The sequence below is a fragment of the Theobroma umbraticum genome, unplaced genomic scaffold (genome assembly GCF_002168275.2).
Source record: "Theobroma umbraticum cultivar Fairchild unplaced genomic scaffold, ASM216827v3 scaffold_86.0, whole genome shotgun sequence".
Lineage (NCBI taxonomy): Eukaryota > Viridiplantae > Streptophyta > Magnoliopsida > Malvales > Malvaceae > Theobroma > Theobroma umbraticum.
Window position 1 is genome coordinate 4,123,876 of NW_018397263.1, and position 26,634 is coordinate 4,150,509.

A 26,634-nucleotide genomic window follows, 5' to 3' on the forward strand; every position below is an offset into this window, starting at 1 on the left:
GAAGACTTAAAATTCAAAGTTGCATTTAGATATTATTTAAAGGTTTTTTTTCTTCTTTATTAAGGATTTTAATATTAACTATATCATTTTCTCTTTTTCATCATTCTTGAGAAATTGAAGTATTATGGTTCGATTACTTGCTAAATCAATAAAAATCTAATACTATTACTATTATACGAAGTTTGAGAATTGTTCAGTTTTTGTATATTTTTTTTTATTTTAACATCTGGAATTGTATATAAGTTTAAAGCAGATTTATTCAGCTTTAATTTATTAGGTGATTGAAGATAGTATGAATACTCTTTTATGGTAATTTTAACGAAAATTAGAACTTATATAATTTATTTTGTCAAATAACTTGTTAAGCAGTTTTAACTTAATTTTAAAAGTTATTATTTTTTTATAAAAATTTCATAATAGCTTTTAAGTTTTAAAAAACTAAACTAAATAGGTTCTAAATAAAAAATAAAATATCAATCATTAAGTCATATATATTTTGTCAAGTTATGATAAAATCATAACTTGGATTTCTTGCTTGAGGTGTTGATAAATTGAATGGATTTGCATAAGTTCAAAATATGCCATTTTTAAATTTTAATAGGCCAATATATTAACAATAATGGGTGTGTTATCCCTCAAACCCAAATTTCATTTGAAACCGTGTTGATCATCCATATTACTATTCAGTTCTAGACTAAAGGTGATAATAGATACTATTAACTTATCAGTTATTCTGCTCTTTCATGTACTTTATATGGTTGGTTCCTGTTGTCTTTTGCTCTTACACTGTTTCCTTCCCTGTTTAGTTATAAAATGCGGTGCATCACATCTTAACCATACAACCAAATACAAATATTTTTAACATGGTACATGTTATTTCGTCTACTGTTATTAATTTAAGTTAATCAATTTGGTTTACATAGTAGAGCCACCAATGTCATTTGTCAAAGGCAAAGATGTTTGTTCCCGTGCGGATTTTGTTTATTGAGTGTTGCGCCGAGCCATTGGAGGCTTTAGGTGATTCTTTTTTTGTAATTCTAATTCGCTGGTATGCTGACTGTTGATGATGCTGCGATTGTCGAGGCTACTCAGGTCGGTTAGTGCAGGATTACAGATGAATTAGAGTTTTGTTTAGTGCTTGTGAACATCCATAACAACAACTATATATAAACAGAGCCTCCAGCCTGGGGTTTTTGTTGTGCCATAATGAGTCTCCTGCATCTTAGCTAGAGACTGGAAGTGGCATCCTAAGGACAGTGATTAATAAAATCTATATGCTTCGCAAAAGAAAAAAATGATTTACATAATTGATAGAGATAGACAATATGCAAGAATGAAACTGCAAATAAAAATGTCTAATTCATCAAGTACCCTAATTATAAACATATCAATATCATAGCATAAGGCATAGCTTTGGAGAATCAGAATTACACTTTAATTGTACTTAAATGCCAAAAAGACAAAAAAAAAAAAGGTTATTGCAATTTATTTGCATGTATATAAAAAATTGAAGATGCTTTTTGTTGGTATATTTTCAAGATCAAAGGTTACGTCACATGATGAAAAGTTATTTTAGCTCAGAAGTTATGTCACATAAAGTGACATAATGTGTTTATTGGATTATAGACAGGTTTTCATGCGAATGGTTATATCTTTTGGTAAAATAATATCTAAAAGTTATGAGACATATTAAAAAGACACCATAGCTCAAAAGTTAGATATGAAAAATTATTGTTTCAAATTATAAGTCAAAAGTTATAATTTATAAAATGAATAGTTATCTTTTCATAAGATAATTATTAAAACAATAACTATATTTAAAAGTTATGTTTGGCAAAATGAAAAGATACCTTTTAAACAAAATAGTACCTTAATGAAAGGGTTGTGTCTTTACAGAAGAGATACTTACAAACTTATATAAAGAGCTTGTTGCCAACCATTTTGACACATCAAAGCAAACATGAAAACAAGAATAGAAATATCAAAAGCAAGATAAGTATTGTGTTCTAATAACATAAACATTTTTTCCATCAAATACAAAAGTTTTCAAATTCCTTATAGTCTACTTGCTGCAGAAAGTAGGTTTTAAGGCTAAACAACTTTACAAATCTTGGGGTGTATCTAGCGGTCTATTTTCATAAAGTGCAATACGAAGTTAGACGTTAGTTTTATTATATCCTTAAAGTTATTCACATTATTCCCTTTTACATATCAAGTGATGGAGGTAAAATAAGTCTTAAAATAACATCTATTTAAAAGCTTATATTGAAGTCAATTTTGTCATTTATTAAATACCTTCAAAACCCATTTGCACCAACACTTTTTATTTTTTATTTTTTTCTAGAAATTCAACCTGCCATGTTATCTCTTTACTCCAAAATTGGTTTCTTTTTGGAGGCAATTGGTCAATTCAAGATTTTTTGGATAAAGAGTCCATGAATATTCTAATGGATAGTTTTTATCTATTTCCTACTCGAAACCAGTTCCCTCATTTTGTCTTACTCCTTTTGCTGGTAAGCCATGGCTATCTACATTAATCTTCCATTTCCAATTGGTCGAAATCATTCCCTACAGAAAAGGCCTCTCCCTGGACATCTGGCTCCGGGGTTGTCCCTGTTTTACCATATAGCAAGTATATTAGAACTAACAATCTTCAAGAAACAGGGACGACGCTGCTAGAAAGGTACAAAAAATTAAGTATCAGTCACCGACTCTTCACCGCTATCATTTGGTTAGTTGGCCTATAAGACCAGGAACCATTAAGTCTAATATTTTATGACTGAATCTGATCAACGAAAAGAGTTTTTTCTAAAAAAATTTCTGTACGATAATTATACTTGAAGATGTTCCTCTAAGATACAACCACCGTGGAAAAAATATACATGGATATGTTGTTTTGGAATGGTTGTTGAGACAATGAGACTCTTAAAAGGCTGCTCCCTGGTTGTTCTATTTTTCCAGAAAACGTGCACTATCTTGTGTTGCGTTGGGGTGGTTAGCTCTACTTCTAATAACTTTACAGTGAAAAGATTTCGTCTGAGAATTTTAAGTAATTATTACCAGTTCCTCTGAAACTAGACTACAGTTTTGGAGGTTTGGTTTCTGTTAAGAAACGGATTCTCATCAAAGCGAAGTACAGAATGTCTAAATCTGATGTACTTTGTTACATAATCTATAGCGTTCGATTACGATTAGATCATACGATTGACTTTTTCAAACTTCCAAATTCCAACATTCTTTTTCAGCACAAGGAATGTTTAACCTAGTATTTACGAATGGGACAAAGTTCTCTTTGCTCTCTCATTTCCGTGAAGTTGGAATTTATTCAAAAGTAAAAAGTGAAAAAGATCAAAATTCTATTTTTATTAGAGTATAAATTACATAATACTTAGATAAGTTCTTAAACTATTTAAATTTTTTTTTTAAATAAATAAGTTCAATCAAGTTATTATATTTTTATTTTGGATCAAATAGATCCTGATGATTAATTGATTATTTGTCATTAATTAAAATATTATTTATTATTTTATATTCACGTTATGTTAATATAATGTTTAGGTGGAGAGTTATAATCATATTATCATCTAACATTAACATGCTACATCATCATCTATTATGTTATGTTAGTATATCACATCAGCGTCATATGATGTAAAGCGATAATTGATAATTTAATTAATAACAATTAATTAATTATTAGTTATAAAAATTTATTTGACTCAAAATAAAAAATATACATATTTGATTGAATATAATAAAAAAAATAAAAATTTATTATAAATTTTTTAAATAATTTAAGAACTCTTTTTAAGTATTATGCCAATATAAATCTATTCGTCTATAATTTTCAAAAAAAAAAAATCTATTACAGCAAGATGAGCAGTTTTGATAGCAAGTAATTGACCTTAAGATTTTCTACTACGATCTTTTCAGAAATTAAATTTCATCAAACAGAAAATATTAATTGAAAAAGGAAAGCCTTTCAAATGGTTGGTGTTGACTTGAACCGTCCACGATTTGTATATACTAGTAGTAATGGGCCGAGCATTTATTGGCCTTTTCTTTTGTTATATAACTGATTAAATTATACATGTAGGTTCGGAAAACAATAATGAGAAGCAAGAGGGTTAGTTATGTTCATGAATACGTTGAGATTGTATTCCGGAATTGTTAAAAGGAAGATTATGTATGATAATGGCATTTGAAAAGCAACCTCCGAATCCGAATTGATTTGGATTGTTTCTTTTTGACCAAAATTTGTTGTAAGTTTGTTGAAGAGCGTTCTACTTACCACCTTCCCTCCACTCCACTACACATAAACCACCCTTTATTTATACAAATTAAGACTCGTGAAAACTTCCACAAAACGAAAAGCAACCTGAGATTAAACAATGGCTTCTGCTGTCAAAGAAGAAATTTCAAAAGATGGAGGAAGCAGCAGCCAGACCCAGAGTCTGGCAGAGATGGAAGACGAAGAAGAAGAGCTCTTCGAGATCAATCTTGAGGCAGTTAACAGTATCCCTCCTCCCCATTACTGGGAAGCGTTTTTCACCGCAACCAGCAGTGCATTACTTGCCAATTGTTTGTTACCTATTTCTGATCTTTCCAGCGCAATCCCCACGGTATCTACGGCTTGTAGCACATTGTCCAGGGAAGGACTGGCGAATATTGTCATGGTTGCAGAGTCCTTGCCACGGAAGTTATTTGGGATCCCATGTTTTGAGGCTTTTGGGGTACAACACAAGGAAATGAGAGCATAATGTTCACATATAAACAGAAAAAAGACCTAAAGGTAAGTTCTAGATTCTCTCTGCTATTTGAGTTGAAAAACATGTAATTGAAGAATTAAGTTGATGATATCCACATGCAGTCTGATATTGGGTATCCGTATATTCGTGTTATAACATCTACTTATTGTCACATTGAGTTATATTTTGAAAATCTTTTTCCCAATTCATTTTTTCTGAGGGTGTTCTTATGTACCTGTTTCCCAGTACAATTGAGCTGGTTCTTTCTTTCTCCTTGTCCATCAGACTCAGACGTTCTCGAAAACATGTGGGCTGTGCTGTACTGTGTGTACTCCCTAGCCCTGTTTAGTGTTTACAGTGTTCCATTAATCAGCCCAGAGCTACACTAAAAGGCAGTAAATGAAGCGGAGAAGAAAGCGTCACTCGGCACAGTTTACATTGTACAACCACAAACAACGAATGAACAAAACAAAAAAAATGAAAATCCTTCACTCTCTCTTCTCTTCTTGTGTGATTGATATCTAGCGAAAGTCTCCTCTTCCCTGGTACATGCTTTTGCAGTCTGCCGGGTGCTAGCTGGTTGAGCTCTTTCTTCCACCATTAAAGAACTTATATTATGCAAAGCAAGTATTCCGTGGAGCTTGTCCACTTTTGCTAGAGGTTAGAAGAATAAGATTAAAAATTTTAAAAATTAGTATATTAATTATGTTTTTGGAATGTCGCATGTCATCTCACTTATGGAAAAGAGGTATGATAGGTTTTTAGTAAAATTGTACTCGATGATATTTTTTGAATTCAAATTTATCAGTTATTAATTTTATATTGAAAAACATACATTTTTCCATGATTAAGTTTGAGATGTTTTAATTCACATTGATTTTGTTCATGAGTTGAAGCATTGAGGCTTGGTGGCTTAATTGTAAGAAAATCATTGAGACAATTTACATCTTTTTTTTTAAAGAATTTATCAATTGTTTTCAATTTACTCATATTTTAATCAAATTTAGAAAAAAATTAATATAATCAACATCTAATATTTTTATTTTATTTTTATTTAATACTAAATATAAAACTATAATTAATAAAATACAAATAGTTAAATACAATATACAAGATTAATAATTTCCTCTTATATAATCAAGATTGTTTAAAGACGACATACTCAAATAAATTTCCTTTTATATACTCAAGATAATTTTTTTCAACTAAATATAAAACGTAAAACAAATAAAAAAGATATACTTCAGATAATTTTCTTTTATATAATCAGGATTAATAAAAAAAATGATACATTGATGAAATTTTAAGACTTAAGAGAGTAAAGTTGAGTGAGACATGTGGAGTCATTTTGTTATTCCTTATTTGTATTAATTATTAAATAAAAAAATTGGAGGAAGCTATTAAGAGAATATATAAACGATTTTAAAAATTTTATATGATATATAAAAATTTTTAAAAATTCTGGAAGGGCCACAACCCCCTTAACTACAAAGGATCTACCCCTACAAGTAGTGATGGTAGAGGCTCATTTAATATATATTGTAGAAGGAGAAAAATTGTTATCCAATTACAAGATGCCACACGTTCGAAATTAGTAAATTAAAGAAAATTTTCAAAGACGAATCATGTATTGCCATATGGACTCAAAGACATCAATGAAGATAGCCATATAATTAATCATAAAATAATTAACTTATTAGCTAAATTATCTCAAAGACACATAGTTGGATCAATTAAAAATCATATATTTATCTCTTAAGATAATATCAAATTTGGACTAATAAAAATTCAACAATTAGTCATCCAATTTATCTTTAAATAAATCAAGATAATTTTAAAATAATATTTAAATTTAACCAATATAAATTTACCTATTCGTCATCCAATTTATCTCTACATAAATCAAGATAATTTAGAGATAAAATCTATATTTGGTCTTCCAATTTATCTCTAAATAAATCAAGATAATTTAGAGATAAAACTTAAATTCGACTAATCAAAACTCAAAGACTCAAAATTTGATCAATCAAAAATCATTTATGAGTTATTATGATTTAACTCTATTATATTAAAATAATTTCGAGATAATTCAAAGAGATTAAATTCTTATAAAAGTCTCTCATTTAGCACTATAAATATAGTACTCCTCCAAACCATTTGATGAACCACGGAGGAAGGAAGCGACAGAGAAAGGAGAACAAGGGAAAATGAAAAAAATTAGGAGAAAGAGGTAGATTCAGTAGATCAAAGCCTCCAGAGTTCAACCAAATCCTAGAAAGAAGATTGTGAAGATTAAAGCCTCGAAGGAAGATTTTGCAAATCAAAGCCAACAAAGTTCCATAAATCCAAGAAGGAAGATTTGAACCATTAAAACGTTTCTAGATTTTTGAATAAGTCTAAGAAAGAAGATTAGAAGAACCAAAGTTTCTCCAAAGTTCCAACCTATGAGTCGAAGTCTCCAAATCATTCGTTCAAGGTCAAGTTGAAAGACCCTTGAAGTGAAGTCTCCAAATCCTTCTTTTGAGATCAAGTCCCAAGACTCTTGAAGCAAAGTTTCCAAATCGTTTGTTCAAAATCAAGTTGTCAAGGCCATTGAAACGAAGTCTCCAAATCATTCATTCAAAATCAAGTTACGAGACCCTTGAAGTGAAGTCTCCAAATCATTCGATCAAAATCAAGTCATCAAGACTATTGAAACAAAGTCTCCGAATTGTTCGTTCAGGATTAAGTAGTCAAGACCTTTGAAGAGAAGTATCCAAATTGTTCGTTCAAGATCAAGTCGTCAAGACCTTTGAAGTAAAGTCTTCAAATTATAAGTCGTCAAGACCCTTGAAGCCAAATCTCCAATCATTTTTTCAAGATCAGTAGTCAAGACCCTTGAAATGAAGTCTCTAAATTATTCGTTCAAGATCAAGTCGTTAAGACTCTGAAATAAAGTCTCTAAATTGTTCCTTTAAGATTAAGTCATAAGACCCTTAAAGTGAATTCAAGATCAAGTCAACAACACTTGAAGCAAAGTACTAAGTTCAAGATCAAGTCATTGTGACCCTTGAAACGAAGATTGAAGAAATTAATTAGAAGACATTCTTTATTTTAAAAAAATACCAGAGAGTGTAAACTTATGTTTGATAAATAAATAAATTTTAAATTTATCTTCAAATTTTTCTAGTCTAAAATTTTGACTCAAAATTTGTGTGTTCAAATTTCTTGCACGTCTAGTGGGACAATCTCTACCTCTCATATATTTTCTTCAAGCAAATCTCAAAATTGTAATAATGGCTAAAAACTACGTTGATAAATTAACTTTTAGGCATGAACGAGCGAATCTTGCACTCTTTTCAAATTCATCATCAAGCACGGATGTTCCAACTTATCCATATGGCATTGGGCAAAGGACAAAGACTTGTAATGAATTGTATAAGCAGACTTTTCTAGTGTTCAACCTAAATCCTTTGTATGATACTTCTTCCCCAAATTTTAAAAAAGTTTTTGCATGGAAAGTTGCTTGCTTTAAAGAATCAAGTACAAATCTCCTACTCTCATTCAATGAACAAGATGGCTATTCAAGAAGCAGTTTTGTTCCATCATCCCCATGCCACAATGCCTCTTCAAGAGAAAATTCTAAAGTGATAGTTGTCATGACGACTAACACGACATCTTTGGAAGAGCAAGTTATGCTTTTGACAAAGGTTGTGCAATCTCTAACAACAAGAATAAAAGAAAATGATGATCAAATTGCCTTAATGATGGAAAAAATTAATAGCCTTATTGGAAAGGCTCCAATTTATCTTGGCCAAAATTAGTGTCAGAATCTTCAAGAAAATTATGAGAATTCCACTATGGAAGTGGAAAAAAATCTCCAAGAAAAGCCAATAAAGTGGCAATAAAGTGGTCATTCTTGACCAATTGAAAGAATTCATCAAGAAATAAGTGGAAAATGTCACCCAAATTTCCTACACTTATGCAAAACCATACTCCCAAAGGATTGATTGCATAAGAATGGCAGAGAATTATCAACCACCAAAGTTTCAACAATTCGATGGTAAAGGAAATCCAAACCAACATGTTGTGCTTTTTGTGGAACCTTGCAACAACGTTGACACCTATGGAGATCTTACGGTGAAACAATTCATTTGTTCTATTAAAAGCAATCCCTTCGACTAGTGCATTGATTTTGAGCTCGGAACAATTGATAGTTTGAACAACTAGAGTGTGAGTTCCTTAATCACTTTTATAGCACGCAACATGTTGTTAGCATGATTGAACTCATAACTTCACATTAATGGAAGGGTGAGCCTATGATTGATTACATCCATAAGTGGAGAAATCTAAGTTTTAACTGTAAAGAACGATTATTTGAGTCATTAGCCTTCGATATGTGCATCCAAGGGATGAATTGGGGATTGCGTTATATTTTTCAAGGTATTAAGCCTAAAACCTTTAAAGAGTTAGCTAATTGTGCACATGAGATGGAGATAAATATGTTTATTGCTGGAAATCAAAGATCTATTTTTCAAGAGCCAAAATGACGACAAGGAAAATGAAGACATTCATAAAAGGGGCAAAACATGTTCGATATGTGTGAAAATGAACAATCTATGACTATAAGCACCAAGGCCCTCAAGATGTTCACCAATTCAAAGAATTCTCAAAAAAAAAAAAGTGTCTCCCTTCACAATTAAGGTAAAAATAAAACCTCTTTGAAGGAAAGACAAGATAAGTAATATCCTTTCCTTGATTTAGATATTTTAGACATGTTGGAAAACCTCTTGAAGGCTAAGGTCATTTAGTTGCCAAGTATAAAGTGACCTTAAGAAGCTAATAGAGTGACTAACCCCAACTATTGCAAGTATCATCGCTTGATTGGCCACCTTATAGAAAAATATTTTGTTTTGAAAGAAAAAATCATGTGGCTTTACAATGATGGGAAAAGTGAATTTAAGGAAGAAACTTTGTCATCAAATTTGACATCAGTAATGGTTTCTCAACGTAATGTGTTAAGCACAATTATAAAATTTGGATTTTTCAACTCCATCACATCAATCCTAAATTGAAAAAGAAGTAACCAATTTTCAAGAAAATGGGGGTAATAACTATGACTACACAAATGAGGGTTAAGACGATGAAAGATGGATCGTAGCTTCTCATCAAGAAGCTGATGCAAAAGATAATGCAATGAAATTTTTTTTTGAAGTGCTACTATGCTTGAAGATTAGTTGCTCCTTAATAAGAGCATGAACTACCTAAAAAAGAGAAAAAAACCTTCATAAGTTGAAAATTCTTAAGAGGATGAATTAGGCAAAAGTTAGGGCATAAAAAAAAAGAACTATGTTGTGACTTGATCTTTCATATTGGGAGGTACTTAGGCAACTTGGTCACATTGCCAAGTTCAATCAACCCAAAAATAATGTCTCTTAGATTGATGATGATTCAACTTTTTACAATGATGAAGTTATCAACTTGACAAAGATAAATTGTTGAATTAAATCAAAACATAAGCAGTTAGAATGCGAAGAATGATTTTCTACAGTCCACCTCTTCAATGTTGGCATCATGTTTAGCTAATTAAATTAGCTTTAACAAGTCTCAAATTTTTACGAAGTCTATCCGACATAGTCATACATCATGTATAAAAATTATGGGGATCAAATGAGCTAGATATGTTGGTGAATTAAATCAAAATAGAGGCTATCAGACTGTTAAGAACAATTTTTTATACCTCACCTCTTCAATTTTGACTCTATGTTGCCCATCAAATCAACTTCCACTAGTCTCAAATTTTTACTACGTTTAGCCAACATGGTTATACATCATGTGCAAAAAAATAAGAATCAAATGAGTAAGATAAATTGGTGAATTAAATTAAGATAGAAGCTGTTCAAAAATAAGACAATTTTGAAAATTTTCTTTGATCCAATCTTTCACTAAAGAATCTGAAGAATAAAAGCATAAACGAGAAAAGATTTTTAGCTAGTAATGAATCTTTTTAAGCATATCAGTAACATGGCTTGTACACATGTAAGAATTCTCCTCAAATGAAGAATTTAAGCAAATGTTGGTACCAAAACAAATTATATTTCGAACACTTTTCCACTTGTCACATTGTAAATGGATAACGAAGATTAAATTTCAAGACCAGTCCACTTGTCACATTCAAAATCATGTCTGAACAAGTTTTGAAGGGCATTTGTAGAAGGAGAAAAATTGTTATCCCATTAAAATATACCACATGTTCGAAATTAGTAAATTGAAGAAATTTGTCAACGACCAATCATGTATTACCATGTGGACTTGAAGACATCAATGAAGTTAGCCATATAATTAATCATAAGCTAATTAATTTATTGGTTGAATTATCTCAAAGATGCATAGTTGAACCAATTAAATTTTACATATGAGTCATATATTTATCACTTGAGATAATATCTAATTTGGACCAATAAAAATGCAAATATTGATCATCCAATTTATCCTTAAAGAAATCAAGGTAATTTAGAGATAATATTTAAATTTGACCAATTAAATTTTACATGTTGGTCATCCAATTTATCTTTAAATAAATGAAGATAATTTAGATATAAAATCCAAATTTGATAATCCAATTTATCTCCAAATAAATCAAGATAATTTATAGATAATACTCCAATTTGACCAATCAAAACTCAAAGACTCAAAATTTGGCCAATCAAAAACTTATCTATAAGTCATCATGATATATCTTTAATTAAATTAAAATAATTTAGAGATAATTTAAAAAGACTAAATTCTCATGAAAGTTTCTCATCTAGCATTATAAATACAATGCGCCTCCAAGCCATTTGATGAACCATGGAGGAAAGGAACGATGGAGAAAGGAGAACAAGAAAGAAAGGAAATAAAGGGAAAAACAAGACAACTAGGAGAAAGAGGAAGGTTCTAAAGAATAAAGCCTCGAAATTTCAACCAAATTTGAGAAAGAAGATTATGAAAATCAAAGCCTAGAAGGAAGATTCTGAAGATCAAAGCATCAAAAGTTCAACCAAGTCCAAGATCTGAAGATCAAAGCCTCCAAAGTTCCATAAATCCAAGAAGGAAGATCTGAAGCACCAAAGCTTTTCTAGATTTCCAATTAAGTTCAAGAAGGAAAATTTGAAAAGCAAAAGCTTCTCCAAAGTTCTAACCTACAAGTCTAGGTCTCCAAATCATTCATTCAAGATCAAGTCCCAAGACCCTTAGAGCGAAGTATTCAAATCATTCATTCAAGATTGAGTCATAAGACTCTTGAAACAAAGTCTTTAAATATTTGTTCAAAATCACGTTGTTAAGACCTTTGAAATAAAGTCTCTAAATCATTTGCTCAGAGTCAAGTCCCAGACCCTTAAAGCAAAGTCTACAAATTGTTTGTTCAAGATCAAGTCGTCAAAACCCTTGAAACAAAGTCTATTAATTGTTCGTTCAAGATCAAGTCATCAAGACCTTTGTAGTGAAGTCTCCAAATTGTTCATTCAATTAAGTCGTCAAGACCCTTTAAGAAAAGTCTCTAAATCATTCATTCAAGATCAAGTTTTCAAGACATTTAAAACGAAGTCTCTAAATCGTTCGTTCAAGATCAAGTCATAAGACCCTTGAAGCAAATTCAAGATCAAGTCAAAAACCCTTGAAGCGGAGTACAAAGTTCAAGATCAAGTCATCGTGACCCTTGAAACGAAGATTGAAGAAATTAATCAAAGGACGTTCTTTATTGTAAAAGAATAACAGAAATTGTAAACTTTTTTTTTTGCTCTGTTAAGAAAAAAGAGTATATTAATAGAATTGAAAGTACAAGATGGGTAAGCATATGGGTAGATTTTTGCTTAGAGTTCACAAGCAAAAATTCTTAATGAAACAAAATAACAGGTGGCTGAAAATTAAGAATGAATGAATAAATAAATAAATAAATAAATAAAGATAATGAAACCATGCTTTGCAGGAAACAGATAGCAGAGTGTCAGTGCTGAAATTGTGACATCTATGTTGGAAAACAGGCAACATGAAAGCAAAAAGGAGAAGAAGATCAAAACCTTTAAACATAGTAGTAGGGATAGGCAAGATGGAAAAAGCATAATCATAAAAAAGAAACAAATCATACCAAAGAAATGCAAAGGAGACAACTGAGTAAAAGCATTTGATAAAAAATAGAACAAGAAGAAGATCATAAGCCTAATAATTCCAATCCATTACCAAAAAATTATTTTTACCGATGGAATCAATTTTGTCGATAATATTTCATCGATAATTACTATTGAAATACCGATGGAACAAGATTGTTAGAAATACTGATTAAATATCAATTGAATATTCTAATAGAATGCAATCCGTTGATACTCTGTCTGTAATATAATGGCATGCATGAATAGTAACATGGCAGGAAGTTTATTGATGGACTTATTTCATTAGTACTATGTTACTGATGGAATTTATTGACCACCTAATTGATGGCCTGAGTGGTTGGTATTTTAGTTAAGCATTGGTAACATTACTGAAAGATATGCTAACAAAATTTCAGTCAGTATTAATTTTTAGGTATTGATGGAGTAATCTGTCCATAATACATATTTAAAATCCGCATGTGAGATTTCTCCCAAATTTATCCCATTCTAATTACCATGGAATCATCCATCGATGATTCCATCAGCAATATTCATAAATCCCTGCTCGAGTTTCTCCCTTTACTCTTTTTTTTCTCTTTCTTCTTTTCTCCTTTCTGTTCTCTCTTCAGTCTTTTACTTTCTTTTCACTCTTTTTTGGTTTCCTTTCACCCCACAGGAACGCCTCCTCTTATCTATTGATGACACACCCACGTCGACCTCCACATGGCAGAAGGTAGCATCCATTCGCAACTCTGATTGGCTGACCATTGTTAAGTCCCTATCACTGCCTTTACCTCAATAGGTGCTCCTTCTCCTTCTTAGGTTGGGTTACATTCTCCCATGAATGAATTCCTACCATTAATTTGTGGTTTTGATTGTTTGAACATTTGAGGTTTTTCTTGTTCAAATATTTGAGGTGTTAGTTGTTGTGGATTGAAGGTTTAATTTACCAATTGCCGCCATATGATTCAATTGGATTATATAGTTTGTAATGAAATGAAAAAAATGTATTGCTATAATATTGTTTCAAGTTTTTCTTTATAATTTGTTTTTGTTGGCATTTTGCTGTTGATTTGTTAGAGTTTAGGTGTTTGTTACATAGTTGTTGGCAAAGAAAATTCAATCAAAAAGATGTTGGTTTAGGCTTTAGTTGTTTACTAAAAATTAGTTAATAATTAAATGAAGTGTTTAATTAAGCAAACTTTGGTAATTAATCAAAATGGAAATAATTTTTAGTAATCAAATTCAATTAAGCAAATTAACTATTGAGCAATGAACTAAATAAGTAATATTGTTTAACTTAAAAAATATTTACATTAAAACTTCATTATGTCAATAATGTAATTAAATAATTTAGTTAATTAAGTACTTTTATGTATTAATTACAAGTCTTAGTCATTAATCAAATAACTAAATGAGTTAATTGAAGATAATTAAAAATTATTTAAATTAATTAAGATTTTTACATAAATAATTAAATAGTTTAACTAACGAAATGAATAAAATTTTTTAGTAATTAAGGAATCAAGAAAATTAGTAATATTATTGAATTTTAAAAATATTTAAGTTAATGAGTTAACATGTTAATAATGTAGTTGGATGATTAAGTTAATTAAGTAATGTAATGTATTAATTATAAGTATTAGTCATTAGTCAAATAATTAAATTAGTTAATTGAAGATAATTAAAAATTATTTAAATTAATTAAGGTTCTTACATAAATAATTAAATAATTTAACTAATGAAGTGAAAAATTTTTTTTAGTAAAAAAGCAATTAACAAAATTATTAATATTATTTAATTTAAAAATATTTAAATTAATTAATTTGTTAGGTATGTAATGTGTTATAACTATTTAAGAATTTAATTATATTAGTAATATTATATAAAATTTACTTAAGATAATTATTTAAGGTGCTTAATTAGGGAATTAATTACATAATTGATCTAATTATGAATAATTATGTATTAATAATTAATAAATTCCAAATGTATAAGTAAATTTAATAAAAGTTTAAAATTGATTATGAAAAAAATTATTTTCGTGATTAAGCAAATAATTATGAATTGTATTTAGTTGGATTTTGTGTTTGAATGATATTTGTGTTAACATCTGATAATGGACGACTTCATATGTTTGTTTTAATATTTTTTTTCTCAAAATGGAATGAGATCGGAGTTGGATATATTCCTTAGTGGATTGAAGTGGATTTCTTTCCACAGAATTTATCAATGGCATAGATGAATTTATTTAATTTGTGTTCAATCAACCAAGATACATGATTGAGAATAAGATTAGATATCCTTGCTCTCGATGTATGAATAGCAAGTTTTTGGTTGGTAATAAGGTTTAGGACCACTCATTTCATAAAAGCTTTACTAGTGAGTACACAATATGAGATGCACATGGTGAATCATTCCATGCCGGCCAATCATCGAGACATTTTGTTAGGGAGCAGAACGAAGTAGTTAATGAAGTGAGAGTAGAGAATCCATATGCTGAAGTGGGAATAGATGCTTTATAACCGAAGTTTCACTTCAATAACAAGACTCGAGAAGAACTGGTTTTTTCTGAAGATCTAATCTGAACGCTGCATCATTCTTCTAGTTGTTAAATGATGCCGACACTCCTTTGTGGGTTGGATGCGAGAAACACATAAAACTGTCGGCTATGTTCCAATTAATGAATGTGAAGCCAAAGTACCTACAATCATAACAAGAATGAACCAAGTCCCACGAAATGACAACGGTGGAGAAGTTGATGCAGCCAGTTGTCTGTTGATTTTCACCTATCCTGAATGCTCTTTAGATCAATTTGAGAATGTTGTTACCTAAAAGAGGATGAGTTCTATGCCATTGAACTATATCTATTAATGAATTACGAGGAGATTTTACCGTACATTGAGTAGGTATAAGTTTAACCAATAATTTAGAAAATTGTGAATGGAGAATAATTTTGTTAATTAGTGATTTATTTATAAGATGTTCGACAATATGGTTAACAGAGAACAATATGGTATTTCGATATGAGATTGGAAAAAGTTCATGATGCATCATTTCGTAATTGGTTTAAACGATATGTAATTTATATTTAATAAGTCAATTTGGTTTTTTTAATTTAATACTTCAAATAATTAGAAGCCATGCAACTTTTTTCATAGGTTAGCTAATATCGAGTCAAATTGATTCATGTGTGGTCGAGGTTACGGTCTTGGTTGTATGGCAAGGTGTTTCAAAGGTTATTACGTCAATAGATACAAGTTTCACACATTGTCTTATGGTGACAATAGTAAAATGATGAGTAGTGGTATATGCATAAAGGGAAGTTGTTGTAATGATTATGATCATAACATTTACAGATTGTTGGTAGATATCGTTGGGTTAGAATACTTTAGTGTCAACGATTGAGTCCTATTGTTTGAGTTGATATCGATAGAGGAGTTTGAGTAAATCCTGTTCATGGGTTGCTTGAAATTAAAATCAACTCAATTCTTACTAATAATGAGCCTTTTGTTTTAGCCGAATAAGCAACTTAAGTGTACTACACTCCGTATCCATCAAATAAAAGAGATTGATGTGATTGGTGGGCAGTATTCACAATGAAAGCTTGAAGTCGATTTCTCATTATGGATAATGAGCAAGAAATGAAAAGATGTATCAAGAAGATTAAGTTTCCTTTAATTCACCATTTGATCATATTTTGATCAACCTTGACAATAATACACTTCCTGTTAGTGGTGAACATGAAGCGGTTAATATGTTTGTAGATGTTGAACATAATGAAGAAGATGATGGAGATGAGGAGGCTGAAGGAGAATACGACAAGACAGGGGAAGAATCAAATGAACATGAAGAGTACTGTTAGAAATGTTAGCTATCTAATAATGAGAACAATATCCAAGATAAGGGTGAATTGGATTTTTAAAAATTCTTTTCAACAAATTTAAACTTTTTATTAAGGCAAGTTTGAAAACAAGTTTCTCAAATTTGTTTTCACTTTAAACATGCCAAAAGTAATTTAAGCAAAGTGATGACCAAACAAGTTGAAAATAAATTAAACTCTTCAAGGCAAAATGCAATAGTGTAAAATTTTCACTAGCTTCCAATCAAGTCAAGCTAAAAATAATTTTCATAAATTTGTTTTCTATCAATATGTGTCAATAATAATTTGAAGAGTAAATTAAGGAATAAACAACTAAAGGAAAAATTTGATAAATTCTTTAATGTAAATGTATAAATTCAAGGAGTAAAAAATAAAGAGAGAAGGCACAATATTTTTATAGAGGTTCGACTTCCTTGCCTACTTCCTCTCCCTTAGCTCACTAAGGAATTTCAAATCTATTATGAAAAATACTTTTTAAGGCTCAAGCATAACCTTTACAATGCCTTTCAAGGATCAAGCACAATCTCTCAATATAATGCCTTTTATGGATCAAGCACAACCTTCACAATGCCTTTTAAAGGCTAAAACACAACCTTTTTCTCTCTTACAATTTTGAATATCAAGATACCTCTAGAAGGTAGATTTTGCTAAGTAAGTACAATGTAAGAAGAGTGTGATGAGTACAAAAATGATTACAAAAAGATAGGAATGAAAACACAAAGGAATTATAGCACAAGAAAGCTTAAAAGCTTGGTGGAAGAATGTGAATTGCTTGCTCTAGCTTAGTTTCTCTCTTTTTTCTTCTTTTTCTTCATATAATTTCATTCTTGATCAAATAATGTTTTTCTCCACTCTTCTGACCTTGTAAATGTGTTAGAAAAGTCCCTTTTATAGTTGGAGAAGGTTTGGTGAAGAAACTAACTATTTTTCCTTTGATTTTCGTGTGCAATGGCTAGTTTTGGAATGTATCGATACATTTTGAAATGTATACATTTTGGGCAGAACCATTTTGTTTAAAATATATCAATACTTTTGACCAAAGTATCAATACTTTTTGCTTAAAACATATAAAATTCTTCTTTTTTAAACCCAATTTGATATCAAATACTAGGACATTTCAAAATCAAATGCAAAAAAGCTTTAAAACTAATTTAAACAAGTTTAAAAACTATGCAAACAAGTTCAAAAATCATTCACACAATTTCAAAACTCATTCAAGTAATTTTAAAAATTTTCACATGGAAACACTTAGGATCTTCAAAAATTAATTAAAAAAGTTTTAAAAACTATTCAAACAAGTTCCAAAACTCATTTAAACAACTTCAAAAATCATTTAAACAAGTTGAAAGATCATTCAAACAAGTTCAAAGATCATTGAAGCAATGTTGATCATTTCCATCATTTCAAAGCTATAATCATTTTAGAGCTAATAAAGCAAACAATCTCTCTTTTTTTAATATGACAAACTTTGAGCAAAATTTGCTTGTAAAAAATTACTCCCTTAATTTTAATCATCAAGTACTTTGATTAGAAATGTTAAGCTTTTATAAAACTTTGAGAAGGGTTGAAATGTTTTAAAAAATTCAAAAACTCCTCCTCAATAGTTGCAAGGTTCAAAACTTGAGTCAAGTTACAAGTCATTCCTTTTTGAAGATGCAAATCTTCTCAAGCAATATTTTTACCCTTTTTTTATATATCAAAAAGGAAGATAGAAGCACAATTTGCAAAATACCATAAGTACAATAAGGGATTTACCAATTATTAAAAAAATAAATATTCAATACTTACAACCAATATTCAACACCAACACCAATTGTTAGAAAAAAAAATTCAATAACCTCAATTATCACCAAGCCAATTTTGAAAGATATGATGCCACAAGTACCCATTGTTTAAAGATCAAGATAAGTCTCAATATACCAAGTGGCAGATAAAAGTAAAAGCTCCTCTTTTGTATAAGCAAATAGGCACAAAATCAATTGTGAGGGATAAAATCATGTTAAAACTCATTATACCAATTGACAAAACACTAGTAAAGGCTCCCCTCTTTTAAAAGGACATTAGACCAAGTATATCGATTTGTTAATTTCAAAGCTCAAACACATTTAAGAAGGATTTAATCAATTTTAAAGCTCAAGTAATATAAAGCTTAATGCTAGATACCAATTGATTAAGCTTAATACCAATATTTTGAAATGAGCTTAAACACTTGATATTAATTGTTGATTTCAACATTCAAGCATAAGTGAGAAGCATAGAATGTAAAGCACAATTCCAATTATGGTGTTAAAGGATGTTACCAATAGTAAAAGACACCAAATGTTGGATTCTCATCACAACTCATTGAAGATATCAAGTGCTAATGACACCAATTTTGATTAAAAAAAACATGGGATAGTGCATATCTAGATGTTAATGATAAACTCCCCCTTAAGAAATCATAAGATTAACACTTATTGTTAGGAGAGAAATCATGAGCTCAGAAAAAATGAGTAGTTAAGTAGATATTTAATATGTTAATCTAATAGTCAAGTATTCATGGAACTACATAAGTGTGAGCATTTAAGTAGATATTCAACACATGCATCAACTACTTATATGTTTCAAGACGTTTATGCAAATGAGTTCCAATGCATGTCCAAGGCAACATTAATCATCAAGCATCATTCTCAAACATCATCAAGCATCATTTAGCTTTCTCACTTTTCGTCAAGCATTATCCATCATTGAATACCATTAAGCATTCATTATGTATTCTCAACCATCATCATTATCAAGAAAGTATTACCAAGCAATATCAATCAATTATTTCTAAGGAAATTTTCAATTTATATGAAAATGGCAACTCAAAGAGAAATTCCATATCAAAAGAATATCATCATTTAGCACTCTTAATCATCGTCAATTATTCATATAGCAAGCATTCTTTCAAATCTATGTTAAGCAAGCATTTCAAGAAATATTCTTCAAATTATATATAAAACTATCAATTCAAGGAGAATTTTCACACAAAAAACATATCATTATCAATGAAGCATTATCAATGCATTTTGCAATTGTTGCAATCATGTAAGAGAATATTATGTTCAAGTTAGCACAAACAAGAAATGATATGATTATCTTCATTAATCCTAATTCCAATTTGTTTCATGAAATGCAAGCATGATTCTATTGTTCAAAAAATATATAAACATATACCCATTAAAATGTATGCAATCATTGAAGTTCAAGGTATAAGCTACTTCTCAATAATCTTCATAATTCATGAGTGATACCAATTGTGATAAAATATTGAAAGTAAAGCATTCAACTCATGAATATATTCAAAGTGAACATCAAAACATCAATGAATACCAATTGTCATGATCCAAGAAATGAGTATTCAATCAAAGCACATTAAGCATTTATTGCTAACCCAAACTATAGGTCATATTTCATTTGAGAATCCATGTCATTTATAGGTAACCTCTAAGCTAGAGTGATCAATTGATGTTCACCCATTTTCTTTTTTTGATCATGTATACAATAAAGCTCATGGAAGACATAGTCAATAGTCAAATTCATGTTCAAAATAACTTTCAACTATGTCAACACCAAATATATGTTGGTATCAAACTTGACTTGAGTTATGAAATTAAGCATTAGAAATAGTTTTATGACTTAAGTCAAATCTTGAGACTTCAATAATTAGGTTAAGCAAAATTAAAAATAATGTAAACATGCAATTTGACCAAAATAATAGATGAACCAAAAATATTTTTTATTAAGTTCAAAGAGTTCATCGTGATCAATTCTATATGCATGAACAAGGATTCAATCTTGAAATAATCATTAACTCTTGAAATAAGATTTTTTTTCCAAAAACTCGTGACAGGTCCAAAATTGACTTTTGAGTAAAAATGAGTTGAATTTTTTTTTTGTCAAAAACACTTGAAACATCATTTTGGACATGTATAGCCTAAGATTCTTCAAAAAAAATATGTGAAACCAAAATTTGCTATCAATTTTTTTAATATTTGCTTATTGTGGTCAAACACTAAGAAGTTAGATAGCTCATTTAAAATTTATTCCTTTAATATGATCAAGCATGCTCAATTTTCATCATGATGCATGAATATGATGTAAAAATGTACAAGACACATGTTAGGAACCATTTAAACATAATAAGCATCAAATTTAGCGTTTTCAACATTTTCAGCATATGGGAAGAAATGCCCTTGAGGTCATTCAGGCATTTAATCATGCATTCATTTGCAACAAGAACAAGTTATAATATCATTTTCAACACAAGGCACACTTATTCAAGTTTTATATCATTGAAATCATTATAACTTCAAGAATGACAAGCATTTCCAATAAACTAATTCATTTTGCTTGAAAAATGACAATCAATGTCGAATTTTCATACTCAGTATCAAGTTCAAGAAAACCTTTTCAATCAATTTCACAAATCATAAGAAAAATACCAAGTAGAAATTTGTGCAATTTATATACATATATGAAACCAATTTTGCTCAAGCAAGCTATATCAACATAATCAAGGAATTAATAAACCAATTTCAACTAAAGGGAATAAGAGGTTTTGAAAGAAAATCATTTGATGTTTAATCTCTCTTTTCAAAATATTGCATATGAAACATACAAGGTGTGAGTAAGACATGCTTTGTGTAAAATTATGAACTCAATGTTACTCAATTTTTTTCAGTTATGCTTTAAATGATTTATAAAATGTGTAATGAGCGTAATGAATCATATTTATGTACGCCAAGGGTGATTTTTAAATATCCAACAATTATTTATAAAAAATGCCCCAATGACCATTCAAATTTATAAGCAAGCTTGCACATCCAATAAGAACAAGTCAATAAGTATCTTCATCATGAAAAAACCTTGTTCAATTCATAAATCATGATAAGCTCAAGGATGGAAAGCATTTAAGATATTAGTTTGTTTTTGCCTAAAAAAAATGCCAATTCAAGTAATCACAACTTTCAAGTTCATTATCAACCATCTTAAACTATTCAAGCAAGTTCTAGAATGTAAACCAAGATTGTTCAAATGGTCAACTTATCTTAGTCACAACGAAAACAAAGATCAACTTTGCAAACTCAATTTTCCTTGTTTAGAGTACTAGAATAGGCAATTGTGCAAATCAATCTATTAATCACATTAACCACTTCACATGCCATGAACATCAAACCTTTTATACTTAAAGATCTGTTAAAAAATCCTTTGTTTTTTCAAAAAAATATGAAATCGATTTCACAAAGCATGAGGAAATTATATCAAAGCAATTTTCTACAATCAAGCAAAATCAATAAAACTCAAATATATAAGAAAATAAGCAATTTCCCAAAAAAATTAATAACTTTTGGCATAAGCGTAAGGATATATTCAATATCAACCACAAGCATAATATTTAGGCTTGTACTTCCTTTAAGATTATGCAATTTATAGTATGTATCATATCAAATCAAATTGTATAACCAAAATTTATCAACAAAGTTCAAAGAGAGTAAACAAATAATTATGCACTTAATATTCAAGCAAGAAAAGGCAATCAAGTTCTCAATAAAAAAAAAAGTAAATGACTTGAGAAATCAGGCTAAATCAATTCAATCAAAAACAAAATAAAAGCAGCCAATCAAAGTTCACAATTTGACAAAAAAAAAAGACTTTTGGTAAGGAAATCACCCATTTTTCTTTGTGTGTCTAGAGAGCTTTCAATCTTCAAGAGTTTGTTTCTCCTTGCTCTAGCACACTTATATGAGACATTTTTATTTGATTTTTGGTATCCAAATTTCTTTGGATCCTTGAAAGTTAGTCTTATTGCAGATAGTCCGTTTTGAAATCCACACTTGTCTAGTCTTGTAAGATAAACATTTTCTAATTGGACAAGTGCATGAATAATGACCAAAAAGTTTAAGATAAATGCATTTAGTCATCTTTAAAAATGGGAAACTCATGAAAACATTTTGTTTTTCATTTGTCAAATCCTTAAGCTTCATTTTCACATCTAAATTCTCCTTTTCTAAAACATCAATTTTCTTTTGGCAAGCTTCAAAATTAATTTTCAATTTTTCATTTTCTTTTTCTAATTCATCTTTTGCCTTCTATAAGAATTCATTTTTAACATTAAGTTTTGAAATCATTTTCTTGCGTTTCAAATTTATTTTCTCCAATTCACTAGCTAGTTATTCAAAGGCATTTAGCAATTCACCAAATAAATATGAAATGTATTCGAAAAGTGAAGGGTTTACCTTAAGCTCTTCAAGAGTCATGAGGCATGATTTGAATTGGATTGAGGATTGAATTTCACTTGATTCTTCATCTCTAGTTGTCTTGCCACATGTTGAGCATTGACCTTTACAAGGTTTTTCTTTCGATTCCTCTTCCTTAACTATTTCTCCATACAACTCTTCTAATTTTTCTCAAATCTCTTTAGCACTTTAACACTTGGAAACTCTCTTGTAATCATTATCATCAAGTGCACAAAGAAGAATATGCATAGCCTTGGCAATGAGTTGTACCATATTCATGTCACTTGTAACCCATTCTCTTTCTTCCTTAGTTGGATTGTATGGACCATTAACAATTGTTCGTTGAATTTCATAATTTTTGGCTGGAATAAAGTACTTCATTCTATTCTTCTCATAAATGTAGTTTTCACCATTAAATAGAGGAGGTTCCATAAGTGATCACCCTTCACCAAGGATTGTTACATTAGAGTTCATCGCCATGGCATGGAGCTAACAAAGATCACTTAAAGGCGATTACACCTACAAAATTGAGATCAACCTTTGATACCAATTGTTGGAAGTGTTAGCTCTATATTAATGAGAAAAATATCAAAGCGGGGGGTGAATTGGATTTTTAAAAATTCTTTTCAACAAATTTAAACTTTTATAAATGCAAGTTTGAAAGCAAGTTTCTCAAATTTGTTTTCATTTTAAAACATGCCAAAAGTAATTTAAGCAAAGTAATGAACAAACAAGTTGAAAATAAATTTTCAAACTCTTTAAGGCAAAATGCACTAGTGTAAAATTTTCACAAGCTTCCAATCAAGTCAAGTTAAAAATAATTTTCATAAATTTGTTTTCTATCAAAGTGTGTCAATAATAATTTGAAGAGTAAACTAAGGAATAAACAAGTAAAGAAAAAATTTGATAAATTCTTTAATGTAAATGCATAAATTCAAAGAGGGAAAAATAAAGAAAGAAGATACAATATTTTTATAGAGGTTTGACTTCCTTGCCTACATCTTCTTCTTTAGGTCACTAAGAAATTTTAAATCCACCATGAAAAATACTTTTTAAGGCTCAAGTATAACCTTTACAATGCTTTTCAAGGATCAAGCACAACCTCTCAATATAATGCCTATTATGGATTAAGCACAACCTTCACAATGTCTTTTAAAGGTTAAGACATAACCTTTTTCTCTCTTACAATTTTGAATAGCAAAGATACCTCTAGAAGGTGGGTTTTGCTAAGTAAGTGCAATGTAGGAAGAGTATGATGAGTATAAAAATGATTACAAAAGATAGGGATAAGACACAAAGGAATTATAGCACAAGAAAGCTTAAAAGCTTGGTGAAAGAATGTGAATTGCTTGCTCTAACTTGGTTTCTCTTTTTTTTTTCTTCTTTTTCTTCATGTAATTTGATTTTTGATCAAATGATGTTTTTCTCCACTCTTCTAGCCTTGTAAATGTATTAGAGAAGTCTTTTTACAGTTGGAGAAGCTTTGGAGCCATTGAAAAAGGTTTGGTGAAGAAATTAACTGTTTTCCTTTGATTTTCGTGTGCAACGGCTAGCTCTAGACTAAATGTATCGATACATTTTGGGTAGAACCTTTTTGTTTAAAATGTATCGATACTTTTGATCAAAGTATCAATACTTTTGCTTAAAACATAGAAAATTCTTCTTTTTTAAACCCTATTTGATGCCAAATACTAGGACATTTCAAAATCAATTGCAAGGGAGGTTTAAAACTAATTTAAACAAGTTTAAAAACTATTTAAATAAGTTCAAAAATCATTCAAGTAATTTCAAATCTCAGTCAAGCAATTTTAAAACTTTTCACATGGAACACTTAAGACCTTCAAAAATTAATTAAAAAAGTTTAAAAACTATTCAAACAAGTTCAAAGACTCATTTAAACAACTTCAAAGATGATTCAAACAAGTTCAAAGATTACTCAAACAAGTTCAAAGATCATTAAAGCAATTTTGATCACTTTTATCATTTCAAAACTACAATAATTTTTTAGCTAATAAAGCTAACAAAAATGACAACTATGATGATGAAGGTGATAATAAAGTTCGTGATGTCTCTTATTCTGATGATGATTAATGGATGTTTTTTTTTTACTAGTTGCAAAAATGTACAAGTTTATTTTTATTTTTTTACATTTAGAGTTAAATTAATATTCATATCATTTAGGGTTTTTTTTTTCATAAATTTACTAATAGTTGTACATGTTTCTTCTTATTGGATAGATATGGTTGTGGTGAAAAACAAGTCAAAGGAAGGCCTTTGAGGCTAAAGCAGTGCTAGTAATGCTAGCCCTTCAATTGGCCGACCTCTTTTGTCGTTGCCTCCACCTCAACCGACCCCCTACCACCGTATCCTTCCATTAGACGATGAACTCCCATTACTTCAGTTGCAGATAGTAAGGTACAGTCAAAGAAAAAGGTATTGAGGCCGAGTCCGATTACTTTAGTCGAAATCCCTACTACTCTAGATGATGATATTGCGTCCAACAGCATATCACGGGCTAGGGGCCGAGGGTGAGTCTCAGCTTGTTGACTCTAACTCATCTAAATCGATGGATATTACTTCATCCTTTCAAAAGGAGCTAATTTCCTTTAGACAAATTTATATCATTAATTATATCCACTCGATATTTAGTTAATTAAGTAATGAGTTTTACTAACCAATAAGTCTTTTTTTAGTACTTTTGAGGAAACTAGTGTTACTCTCACAATTATGAGGATTATCAAGAGTAACTTTAGTGGGCCTTGGTCGATATGGAGGTAGGTTCCTTTAGAGCATAAGGACAACATCTAGCAAAAATTTGAGGTACCGTAAAGATATAGTATATATTATTGTAAATATATCATAATTTTTCATACTAAATTATATTTTTCATGTAAGAATATTTCACATGGGCTATTGCAGATGCAACAGAGGTGAAGTTCATATGGGAGAAGATCTACAAGGACCAAATTAAGGACCTATTAATGGATGAGCATGATAAGGCAAAGAAAGAAGTGAACGGCCTTTACGTCGATCTTGTATTGACAGTGGGTAAGGCATAACTGTGGATCACTGTTGAGGTATAGGACCAGCTTGCTGATCAGGTATAGTCAACACCAGAGTGGCAATCATGCTCATGCAAGGCAAAGTAGAACTACCTCACATAAAAAGAAGGTAGTTTGTCAAAACATATCGACGGTTCCTTGCATTTCACCCTTCACCAAAAAAGGATGGTAAGTGCTTTTATTTTAATATATATATTACATAAATCATTCAATTTAATCATATAATTCTTTATGTTAATCAATAATTGCAATACTTTTAATGATGTGTATATTTTGTTTTTCACTTTTTATGCTTACATGAAGAGGAAAAAAAGTGACAAGTTACATTCTCTGAGCTTTTCGAACACACTCACAAGTGGCATAAGGGTACTAAAGAATTTATGGGTAACAAGTCCAAGATTGTTTGTGAAAATAATGTGTGTTTATATATATTCGATATATATGTTGCTTATGATTAAATAGCTTAATAAATTACTTGATTTTCTATTTGTAAAGAGCATACACTCAGGCAATAGTGGCGAAGTATGGTGCAAAGCCGTCGAGGCAACCAAAGTTTGATCTAGAGGCATGGAC

General features: G+C 29.9%; 1 protein-coding gene across 2 annotated transcripts; it reads left to right on the plus strand.

The window, feature by feature from the left end:
• Positions 1-4,391: 4,391 nt before the first annotated feature.
• On the plus strand, positions 4,392-5,278 carry LOC149526930 (uncharacterized). 2 transcript variants are annotated; one of them, XM_089784315.1, is made up of 2 exons: positions 4,392-4,792; positions 4,995-5,278. In XM_089784315.1, the coding sequence occupies exon 1, from the start codon at positions 4,392-4,394 to the stop codon at positions 4,758-4,760; it is 369 nt and encodes a 122-aa protein (XP_089640441.1). In that variant the 3' UTR covers positions 4,761-4,792; positions 4,995-5,278. The 2 variants fall into 2 exon arrangements, with proteins under 2 accessions (XP_089640441.1, XP_089640442.1); XM_089784316.1 differs by having other exon boundaries at positions 5,034-5,278.
• Positions 5,279-26,634: the final 21,356 nt, after the last annotated feature.

Coding starts and splice junctions, on each gene's coding strand:
- LOC149526930 (XM_089784315.1), top strand. CDS start 4,392: ATGGCTTCTGCTGTCAAAGAAGAAATTTCAAAAGATGGAGGAAGCAGC.